The following is an 11745-nucleotide window of genomic DNA, read 5'->3' on the forward strand; positions in this document are numbered from 1 at the left end:
TTGTGTTTTCTTTTTTAAATAATTGGAGCAATAAATAAGAAAATCCCTACAGAACACCTGTATTTCTAGAGTTCAACACACTGATTCCTTTCCAAAGAAATACTGGACATTATTTACATGATATACCTGTTTGCACTTGTCAAACAATTAAAAATACGGGGAAAATGAAAAAGCATTAATCCTTTCCTCTTTCACTGAGTCACTGTGGCTAAATATAGTAAGTAAAAAACTAAAAACAATAGCTAAACAATCAAAATCTGAGATACACAGGAGACAGGAGGTATACAGTATAGAAAATTATATACACTATAATTTTCATCTTTCAGTGGAAGTAATCAACAAATGCTATCTAAAGATGATACCTCAAAAACATAAATATAACTTTCTGGCGATTTATTTCTATTTATGTATACGTGTGTCACATGTATGGGGGTGCCACAGTGGCCAGAACAGGGTAGTGGGTCCAATGGAATTAGAGTTACAGAAAATTGAGAGCCACCTGATAAAGATACTTCACACCCAGAGCTAGAGAAATGGCTCAGAGTTTAAGAGCACTGGCCTCCATTCCAGAGGATCAGGGTTCAAGTCCCAGCACTCACATGGCAGCTCACAAATATCTACAACTCCAGTTTCAGAGGATCTGACACTATCACACCAATGTACATAGAATTAAAAAAATTATTTTAAAAATAAATAAACAAAAAGGCACTTCAAACCCAATTTGAGTCCTCTGGGAGAACAGCAAGTGCTCTTAGTGGCTGAGCCAGCTCTCCAGACCCATAAATGCAACCTTCAGAAGAAGCACAAATTAGCCACCGACAGTAGAGCCCGTGGAGACTGGAGAGGGAAAGCCACACTTTATTTTGCACCTGTACACAACGTGTGCTTTCCTATTACGAGCATGGATTCATGCTGACTCTAGTTTGTTACCCTCAAAGATCAGACAATTCCTTTAAAGTCCACTGCATTTCACCCTCTATGCCTAATAGCCATGGGCTGCTAACTTTGAAAATAGAACACACTTTAAAGCAACCTGTGGGTAACCACCCCTTAGAAGGCTACAGACCCTTTCACTGGGGTTATATGAGATAATCAGAAAACAAAGATATTTACATTACAATGCATAACAATAGAAAAATTAAAGTCGCGAAGTAGCAATGAAAATAATTGTATGGTTGGGGATCACCACATGAGGAACTGTATTAAAGGGCCACAGCATTAGGAAGGATGAGAATCAGTGTTCTCAAGTAAAATATCTCTCAAATTATCAGAAAGTTGTATGGTTTGCTCTTGGAAGGGGAGGGGGGTTGTGGTTCTTTCAATCTTGCAAAGTTTGTTCATAGCTGACCATGAACCAAAACAGCTAAAGCAGTTATTATGGAAACTACCAACTTCTCAAAAAATTCAAAGAAAAAGTACAGAAAAATGTGTTGGGGGGGGTTGTTTTAAAGTCAAAACCTCTGTTACCCATGCTTTAAGAAAAACAACAACGTCTACTGTAAGTCCTACAGATTAGTCCTGAAGTCAGTCGACCTTACCGAGGCTGAATAATAACAAGCCTAAGGCCTTCCATGGAAGCAGGAAGACGTGTGGACCTCCAGTTCTCTCTGAAATGAAGAGAGCGCGACCTGAAGGTCTGCTATCCTCACTGACCCTCAGGAATGTACAAGCACGCACAGCACTTTGAACCATGTGGTACTTGAAATTTTCAAAAGCAATTTAGTTCTGCCTAGACAAGCAGTTGGGCTTTCTGTGAATCCCTACTCTCCAGTCTCCATGACCACGCTAACCTCGCACCTCACCAGTGCTCCGAAATGATCTCAAGGAAGGGAAGAGCTTTACAAGACATGCTAGAAAATTATTTGACACAGTGATCTCAGAACTGATTAGCTCTGGCAGCCACGTTAGTCTGAACGTTTGGTAATCAAGTGAGTAACGATCACAGGATTTAAAGCTCTGTCTTCTCGCCTTTCGATATCTCGCCCTAACTAAGCGCTTCCGAAATGTGGACCAGCACATTTGCCACTTAATTCTGACCGTATCTAAGGAGCCGGTGCACATCCTTTAAAAAAGGATCGACTTCAGTACTAAGTTTATCTCTTATACTGGCTGGATGACCGTAGTCCAGATTCACTTCAGGAACTCTCCCACTGCGAAGGACAGATATAAAATCTGATTTCAAAAATCGGAGGCTTCAGGCCTGTCGGTAATGGAAAGAGCCAGCTAACTGGAGCAGTCCAAGCTTCCGAGCAGCCGGTGAACAGAAGGTTCCCTCGAAATCCTCAAGCCACCCAGTCCCGACACAGTAGCAAATCTCACGGTCAGCTGATTTGTTCTCCCCTCCGGTTGCACCTACTCTTCTCCGCCGACTCCTAGCGTCCTACACTCATTGGTCCCGGGTGCCACCAACCGCGCCCCTCGCCGCCCCCGGGATCGCTCGAGCCCCGTCGCCAAGACCCTTGCCGCAAACCCGGGCCAGGGCCGCCCACGCCCCGCGCGGCCACTCACCCGCGGTAGTAGGCTTTCACCCGGACCTGGTGGGAATGGTCCCCGCCGCCGCCGCCCGCGACTGTGTGGGACATAGTGCTGCTGTCCCTCTGGGTCGGCATCTCCTCACTCCCCCGCCTCGCCGCCGGAGGCCGAGGGGGCCGGGGCAGTGCCGGACGCCGCGAGGGACTTGGCCGCCCGAGCCTGTCTGGAAGTCGTGGCCGCCCGCCTCACCGACCTGCCCGCCTAGCCCGCGCCGCGGAGCGAAGGGGCGCCTCGCCGCCACAGCCCGCACCCCGACGCTCCTCCCGCCGCGCTGCACAACACGCCTCCCGCCGCGGCTCCTCCCACCACGCTCGCTCCCGAGGCCGCATTCCGCGGCAGGGCGGGCACTGGAGCTGCGGAGCCGGGCGCGCTCATCCTCACGGGGAGGGAACGGGATCCGCCGGCCTACCACCAGACGCTCTCAAATGGAGAGCGCTTGGAATTTCATCATAAATTCTAAAATGAAGCTTTTAAACGGAAATATCCCTATTGGAAAAACCTATAGGGCACACACGCTCAGGGTTGATCCCCCCATTCTTGTACTTGGTCGCGTCCGCGGCTAGTCGGCTATGCTTCCTGGAAGATTTGTTGCGTGGGTTTCTGGGATTTGGAGTCCCGGTGGAATTCTGGGACTTGTTTCTTAAGTATAGGGAGCCGCGTTTTTTCTGTATCTCGTGCTTCCCGAGATTGTAGGCATGGAAGTTCTAAAAACAGCTTGAGTATCTGAGGGCACTGGAAACATGGCTTCTTCGCAACTTGAATTCTGTTTTCTGGTCAATTCTCCTTGCCAATTTCATCGATCACTAAAATTAAACAGTGCCGTTTGGGGGAATAAGATTTAGCAACCTACTAAGAACTTTTTTTTTTTTAAAAATCGAAAGAGGGTTTCTCTGTAGCTTTGTAGCCTGTCCTGGAACTCTCTGTAGACCAGGCTGGCCTCGACCTCACAGAGATCACTTGCCTCTGCCTCCCGAGTGCTGGTATAAAAGACATGTGCCCCCATCGCGGTGCAAAACAATCTTGAATACAGTACATCATCATCACGGTTGTCCAGGAGGGCAACCGTGCCATCTGGATGCATGTTTTCACCAATAAAAAATGGTGGTTACTGAAATCAGCAAGGATGTGCTTAATCTGCTCTGCAGCTCCTTTGAGTAATTTCGTGTAATCTTTGCTGTGATTTTTGTCGCCTCTTTGGTAGAGCTGTTTCTTCTAAGCGATGGTTCATGATATCAACACGGGTGACTACTGTGCTTTCAGTGCCTTCGCCCTCCTCTTCGGCAGAAGCATTTCCGTCAATGAGCGAGTCACAGACGCTACCCTCTGTTCTACTGACCATCTGGCCCACCACCTCCAGGCACTCCTTGCCTGCGCTTTACCACATCTCATAGATGTCAGAGAACGCCTCATCACGGCTGATGAGGTCCCGGTAGATGATCATGACGGTGGCTGGTGACAGGGCGCTAGCCTGGCAGCTCAGAGAGCACGGTGCAGTCTGAGTGGGCAGAAAAGGCCAACTTGAGCGCTCCCCAAACTCACATCTGTAGTAACTTTTAAAACAAGGAAATGAAGCTGGATATGGTGGCACATGTCTGCAATTCTAGCACCTGTGAGTGGAGGCAATCAATAGTTCAAGGCCATCCTCAGCTACACAGTGAGTCCCAGGACACATAAGGAGACCATATGGACCATGGACACCACAGCATGTGCCCCACTGTAGCTCGAACCACAGATACCAACATGTTCTCCGGGAGCAGCATGGACCATGGACATCTTTGGAGGAGGCCCAGACCAGAAAATGAGCCATGCTACATCTCGGTCATCCTCTCGTTGCTCAAAGCCAGGGTAAAGGTGCTCAAGTGAGCTCCAGGCTGCTGCGCACCCTGAGTCACCTACTTGGCAACAATGTGCTCTCCGGTCCACCTCGGCCTCCTCCCACAGCTGTCACTGCCATTGTGTCTCTGGTTCCACCTCTTTCCACCACGCATGTGTACTCCATTCCCCCGTCTTTCCCTCCTCTCCATCGCATATTTGTTTATGGAAGTGGCATTGCAAACTGCAGTGTGTCACACAGTATATTTTTTTTCGCAGTATATTTTTTTGACCAAACAAATTTACCTGCAAATATTCATTGCAACGAGTCATTGGTAAGGTTCAGGGTTTCTGAATACTGTCAATTCTGGTCTATCATTAGGACTCATCTTGGATATCCTTCTGTTGCCCAGAATCAGGGTCATCTTGGCTAGGCAGGGCGACTGACCTAGGTAGGAAGCTGTTGGAAGGTAGACTTTTCTACACTCCCAGCCCACTTTAGTGTTTTTTTTTAATGCCCTGGGGCAAATGTTCTACAGTGTTCCTTACGATCTCTCCGTTCCTCCCCTTTTCCCTCCCCTTCTAGGGTTTTGCCATGCCTTCCATGCTGACCCTCACACCTCAGCCTCCCAAATGCTAGTATTACAGACATGAGACACCGGGATTACTTTTTAGTTATTCGGAGTTTTCCCTGTGGTTGTGGTAAGAATGTCCATAGCGTTTCCTTTATGTGCATTCAAGAAGCATTCTGACAGTGGTTTTATATGTAATGCAGTTGAAAATAGGTAATGTAATATGCAAACAGTTAAACGGAACACAGAAATGTAATTTTCAGTAACAAACTACTAGAAAATATTGAGGCAACTCTTTTTTGTTGTTGTTGTTAACCTCTTTAATTAAAGAAAATAAGTCAGTAGAAGAGAGCCTTTTATTGCTTGGTTGTTTGGTCTTGAGACACTATTTCACAATGTAATCTGAGCTGGCCTGAAACTTACTATATAGATCAGGCTGGCCTCAAATTCATAGAGATTCGCCTGCCTCTGCCTCCCACGTGCTGGCATTAAAGGCGTGGATAACTGAGCCCAGCAGCAGAAGAGCTGTGAGGTCCTGGCCTAACAGGAATCATATCTTAAGGATTTGATTATCTTATCCTCATAAGGAGAAAGAGTCTAAGGATAACTGTATCTTAAGAAACCTTCTGCCCGGCAATGGTGGCACACGCCTTTAATCCCAGTACTCGGGAGGCAGAGGCAGGTGGATCTCTGTGAGTTTGAGGCCAGTCTATTCTATGAAGCGAATTCCAGGACTGCCAGGGCTATTACACACAGAAAAACCCTGTCTCAGAAAAAAAAAAAAGAAAAAGGAAGGAAGGAAGGAAGGAAGGAAGGAAGGAAGGAAGGAAGAAAGAGAAGAAGAAGCAAAGAAACCTTCCTTTTTTTTTTGACCCTCCCACTGATGGACTTTCATATTCGTTTTGAATTACCTCTACCCCCACGTGCCCTTCAGATGGGATCAAATGTGGAAAAGTGTTTGCTCTGCCCTTCAGGTGGTCGTGAAAATCTGCCACTAGATTTTCACTCTCTGTTTCTCAGACGATACAACATGGGAAGCCTCCCAATCCATTTTTTCTGTTTCCTAAATGTTATAGACCCTCAGTAATATCCTCTGCTTTGTGCTGGAGACACAGTGCAACGGTAGAGCGCTTGCCTAGAGTGACTGAGGTTCTGGGTTCATTTCCCTGAGGGAAGAAATCAATATCCTCAACTTGGCATAAGCCTCCACCCTCTGCAATTTCACTGAAACTGGGACAACATCATCAAAAGGAGAGAAAACTATTCAGACTGGAAACCCTGGTCATTCGGAGGGTTTTATTGCCTTGTAGAGATAAGCATTGGTACTGGACTCAGCTATACTTGCCTCTGACTGCTTGTAATACCTGGAATAGAAAATCAAATTTGTGCTAAAAACCCAAATGTTTAAAAGACTTAAAAGTATTATTTGCAAATGTTTTCTCATTTTGCAGCCATCAGAGAGCTTATCCCATTCTGGAGCGAGGCAATAGTCTGTTTGGAGAACAGTGAGTGAGAGAACAGGTGATAGATACAGACTCTGTGGTCACGCTTTAATATCACGTCATTTTACTTAAGCTTTGCATGTGGGGGTTGGGTGTGTGTGCATAATTGTATGTGCATGTAGTAAGGAGGCCGCTTGTTGTGTCCTGGCTGCTTAGCCCCAAAATAATCACACAGAAACTGTATCAATTAAATCACTGCTTGGCCCATTAACCCTAGCTTCTTATTGGCTAACTCTTATATTAATTTAACCTATTTCTATTAATCTGTGTATTGCCACACGGCTGTGGCTTACCAGGTAAAGTTCCAGCGTCCATCTCTGGTGGCTACATGGCTTTTCTCTGACTCTGTCTCCTTTCTCCCAGCATTCAGTTTAGTGGCCCCCCCAGCTCTGTTCCCCTATAGCTATACTATAGGCCCAAGGAAGTTCATTTTATTAATTAACCAATCATATTCACAGCATACAGAGGGGACTCCCACATCATGTGCACATTTGTCATGTGTATGTGGGATCCAGAAGCCAACCTCAACTCTTGTCCCTCACTCAGGAACCATGCACCTTGTTTTTTGAGGCAAGATCTCTCACTGGAACCTGGGGCTCACCAATTAGGCTGAACAGTCTGACCAGTGAGCCCAAAGAGCTCCCTCTGTCTCCAGCTCCCCGGCACTGGGGTTCTAAACATAAGTCACCACAGCTAGCTTCATGCTACCACACCTGGCTCTTTACATAAATTCTAGGGGCTCATCACAGGTCCTTATTCCTGTTGGTAGGCACCACACAGGTGAGCTATCAAACCAGCCCACTGCTTAACTATTGTAGGGTATTCAGGAGAGAACCCTGCTCAAACATGGGTTAAGCCAATAGGAAGTCTTTATTAGCTGGCCAGGTGTTGCACTGAGCTTTTCTCAAATAGAGCCTTTAAGCACAAAAACCATGTTCTGGGTCGACATAATTCAGTTAACAAGAACAGTTATCCAGAAGTGGAATTGCAAAAGCTAAAAATCAAGGGTAGTACATTTTGAGACTTTCCCAGAACTGTACAGACTTTGACAGATGAGAGTCTTATTTTAGCTTTGGCAGGCGGTGCTGTCTGTGTTCTGAATTTTACAACCTGAATGGCACGTCCGTCATGGAGTCAGTGGTGCTAAGGTCCGGGGTACCCACTACACTAACCTTAAAAGAAAAAGTCATGTCTGGGAAGTAGAAGCAGAGGATCTCTGTGAGTTCAAGGCTAACCTGATCACACAGGGAGCTGCAGAACAGCCAGGACCACATAGAGAGGTCCTGTCTCGAAAAAGCAAACAAGCAAAACTCATGAGCAAAAATGACCAAGACTCTTTGTGGAGTCTGATAATTAGACTAATGTTCTGTTGATTAATCTTTTCAAGTTAGCATAAATAGGTAATAAGGGCACTCAAGTTTTTTTTCTCCTTTTCTCGATTCTCCCCTATCCTGAATTCCCTTCCCTACTCTACTGACATGACCAACTTCATCTCAGATAATTTCTGGGTTCTCTCCTCATTCTGGCCACACAGACTTATTTACATATTGTTTCCCAATCTCCTGCTCTATACACACTAATTATATAGCATTAAAGCATGAATATATTTTTACTTTGAAATAGAATTGCTTTATTTTTAATTGAAGCATTACTAAAAATATTTTTTTGATAATCATAAAAATAAAGTTAATTTATTGATTCCAAAACACACATGCATACACAAGCATGCACACACATACATATACAGGTATCCATACACAAAATAAAAATAAAATCCAGTAAAAAATTATAAAACACTTGTCTAGCCAGGCAGTGGTGGCGCATACCTTTAATCCTAGCACTTGGGAGGCAGAGACAGGCAGATCTCTGTAAGTCTGAGGTCAGTCTGATCTACAGAGCAGGTTCCAGTATAGGCTCCAAAGCTACAGAGAAATCCTGTCTCAAAAAACCAAAACTAACCAACCAACCAAACAAACAAACAAACGAAAAACCCCACTTATCTAATGAAGACAACCAAATACCCAAAGTGGTCTAAGAAAGTTCAGCTAGTACCTTCTGTGTGGGTTAAATTGGTGCCGGGCACTAATGCACACTCTTCTCTTTCAAGCAAAGTAGAGTCCAGATGTGCTATCAGGACACGAGCTAATAAAAAGAAAAAGGCAAAGTTGTGACCAACACAAACAATAAGCAAGAACAATACCTAGAGTGGCATTTCTCTTCTTTGAGAACGAAACAACACATTTGTTTCCAGTTAGACTAAACGCAAGAAGTTGACGCTATAAATGACATGTTGGAGCTGGAGAGATAGCTCAGTAGTTAGGAGTATTTGCTGCACCTAAAGAGGTCCCACGTTCAATTCCCAATATCCACCTCGGATAAGCCATGACTCGCTGTAACTCCGGCTTCCAGGGGTCTGACACCCTCTTCTAGACTCTGAGGACACAGTATTTATGCACATATACTCACACTCAAACACACACACAATTAAAAATTTTTTTAAAATGTGGATGACATGACTGGAGAGCCTCTGTCCAAACACAGAAATTTCTTCTGAAAGTTGTTTGTTTCCTTTGAATTGAGTACTGGGAACTGAACTTAGGACCTATCACATGCTAAGCCCACAATGACCCAATAAGCTACAGCCCGAGAGCCCATACACGTCTAATTGTTAAATGTTATTTAACGGTGTCTGCACAGTGCTAACAGTTCACCTTAAAATAGAAATTACCTTCCGATTTAGAGAAGCAGAGCTTTCCTTAAAGATGGCATATTACATTGAAATGTAAACACATTCTAATAATGTCTCTGAATGGGCAGCATTTACCCAGCTTGCCAGAGTCTCCTTTGGGAGGGAACCAGTTCTCTCCCTGACAAAACTGCTGGACTTTTCCTGTGTCTCAGAAACCACCTCTGCTTGCTTCCCGTTGGACTCCAGTATTTCCGTATTGATTTTCTTCTGATCTTGACTGGGACTAAATCACATTTGGGGGCCAGGGATAAATCGGGAAAGATGGAGCTCCCAGCCTGGAATGGTTTCCTGTTGTCTGTCAGGTATGCAGTGCCTGTGGGGGGGCCATGGGAGGGCCGTGGGAGATAAAGCCACCAAGTTCATCAGCACACTCAGCTGTTCACCGTGACTCGACCATGTGACGGCTACGGAATGGCCTCCTGCTCCAGAGAATAACCAACTAGAAGGGAGCCAGTAATTACATCGCAGAGCACCACACTCAGCCTTTTGAAGCAAGCTGCCATTTTCTTTGGTTGCCTCAGGTTGAAGCAGGAATGTTACTTTGTAAAGTCTTGTTGACTCGCAGAAAATTACTGCACCTTCCTGTTTGTGGTTGTGTCTAGTCAGCTCCTGGATCTCCCGGCCCCCAAATTACGAGCTGCTTTGCATGTGAGGCTACACAAAATCAATCTATTCTGATTATACGGTAAATGCTGCAGCTACCGTTTGGACTGCTAAAGAAGAAGAAAGTAGAAGAGGCTCGTGAACCTTCAAAGAAAAGAAAAAGATTGGTTTGAAGGCTAAGCTCCCCAGTAAACAATGTCCATGCTGGACTGGAGATGTAGCTCATTGGTGGTGCTTGCCTAATACACCAAGTCCTGGGTTGAATCCTCTCGGAATTTCTTTTTGGTTTGCTGTGATAAAACACTGACAAAATCAATTTAGGAGAGCCAGGGTTTATTCTGGCTCACAGTTCCGGCTTACAGTCCACCGTTTGGGGAAGTGGAAGCGGCAGGAGCGCCCGGCAGCTAGCCACGCTGCATCCATAGTCAAGAAGCAAAGAGCAAACTACGCTTGTGCCCGGCTGTCTCTCTCCTTACCCAGTCCTGAACCCACCTTTGAAACGGTGCCACCCACCTTTAGGCTTTGTCTTCCCAGGGGTTAAAAACACTGGCTGCTCTTCTAGAGGACCCGGGTTCAATTCCTAGCACCCACACGGCAGCTCACACTGTCTGTAACTCCGGTTTGAGGAGATCTGACACCTTCATACCAATTTATATAAAATAAATAAATTTTAAAAAAAGAAAGAAAACCTTCGCAGGCATGCACACGTTCCAATCCAGTCTAGATAATCTCCTATGGAATTCCCACCCTAGGGGATTTCAGGTCCTTCTGCCAAGTTGACAGTGGGGATTAATCATCACAATCCCCAGTGAACCAAGTGTGGTGGGAAGCTGTAACCTCAGCCCTTGGGAGGCAGAGGCAGGACGATCAGAAGTTAAAGGTCATCCTGGGCTCCACAGAAAATTTGAGGCCATCCTGACTACACAGAATTCGATTTCAAAAGCAAAATAGGGTGGATGGGCAGCAGAGAAGGCTCAGTGATCGGCAGAACTAGCTTCTCTTGTAGAGGACCCGGGTTTGGGTCCCAGCACCCACGCCAGGCAGCTCTCAACTGCTCGTGCTCCAGTAGCTATAGTCTGTAATCGCATTCTAGGGCATCCGATGCCTGTGGGCACCTGACTGTACCCAGTGGACACACATCTGTATAGGCACACACAGAAGCATATAAAACAATTTCAAATCCTTACAAGAATGTGACATGCTGAAAAATGTAAATAAGATACACAGAGAGGAAAAATAGAAACGTCAGAGGACTGGTGAGGAGACTCCACATACATGTGGACATACATGGACATGTAGTGATTCAAATAAGAGAAGGCTTGGATGAGAATGATCACTAAAATCTGCTTTGTTGGAGTTGACTTTCTCAGAAAACCCACTACTTATCAACGATTTACTAGGGGAACACTCTTGCTCCTCCAGAAGGCTCATGGGACATCCTGAGCGGAAAGCATCATTTCACCGGCCAGGATTGGTGTGAAAAGTCATCCCAGGGCTTCACGCTATACAACTTGGGGTATCGCTTGCTAAGGCACAGTCACTGGGGTGAATGTGAGTACGCTGGGCCTGTGATGCAGAAGGCGAGGTCTCTTGGGGGACGTATGTCCAGGTTACCAGCTATCCTGCATATGACGGATGTACACACGTGGGCTTACTGATCTGAGGGTGGACTCACATATGTAACTCCAGTTGATAGCTGAACACCGAAAACCAAGCAGGGAAACCACCATTACTCTGATCTTTCTGAATACTGCCAAGCAGCACTGGGTGTCTGCAGTTATCAAGAGGACTGCGTAGGACCGGTGGTGAGATGGCAGAGTGGGCTAAGGCACCTGCTGCCAAACCTGACAATCCAGGTTCAAGTCTGGACCCACACGGCAGCAGCAGAGAACTGCCTGCCACAAACTGCTTTCTGACCCCACACGAAGGCACTCTACACACAGACACAGATAAATAAGATGAAAGTGATTTTAAA

General features: G+C 45.8%; 1 protein-coding gene across 1 annotated transcript in view; it reads right to left on the reverse strand.

The window, feature by feature from the left end:
• The window catches only part of Prkci (protein kinase C iota), a 59812-nt gene extending 57024 nt beyond the window's left edge, over positions 1-2788 (reverse strand). Inside the window, exon 1 of the mRNA XM_048452655.3 lies at positions 2509-2788. Coding sequence (XP_048308612.1) covers positions 2509-2609 — 101 coding nt within the window. The 5' untranslated portion in view covers positions 2610-2788. The remainder of the gene's footprint in view (positions 1-2508) is intronic.
• Positions 2789-11745: the final 8957 nt, after the last annotated feature.

Source organism: Myodes glareolus, chromosome 20 (genome assembly GCF_982192425.1).
Source record: "Myodes glareolus chromosome 20, mMyoGla1.1, whole genome shotgun sequence".
Lineage (NCBI taxonomy): Eukaryota > Metazoa > Chordata > Mammalia > Rodentia > Cricetidae > Myodes > Myodes glareolus.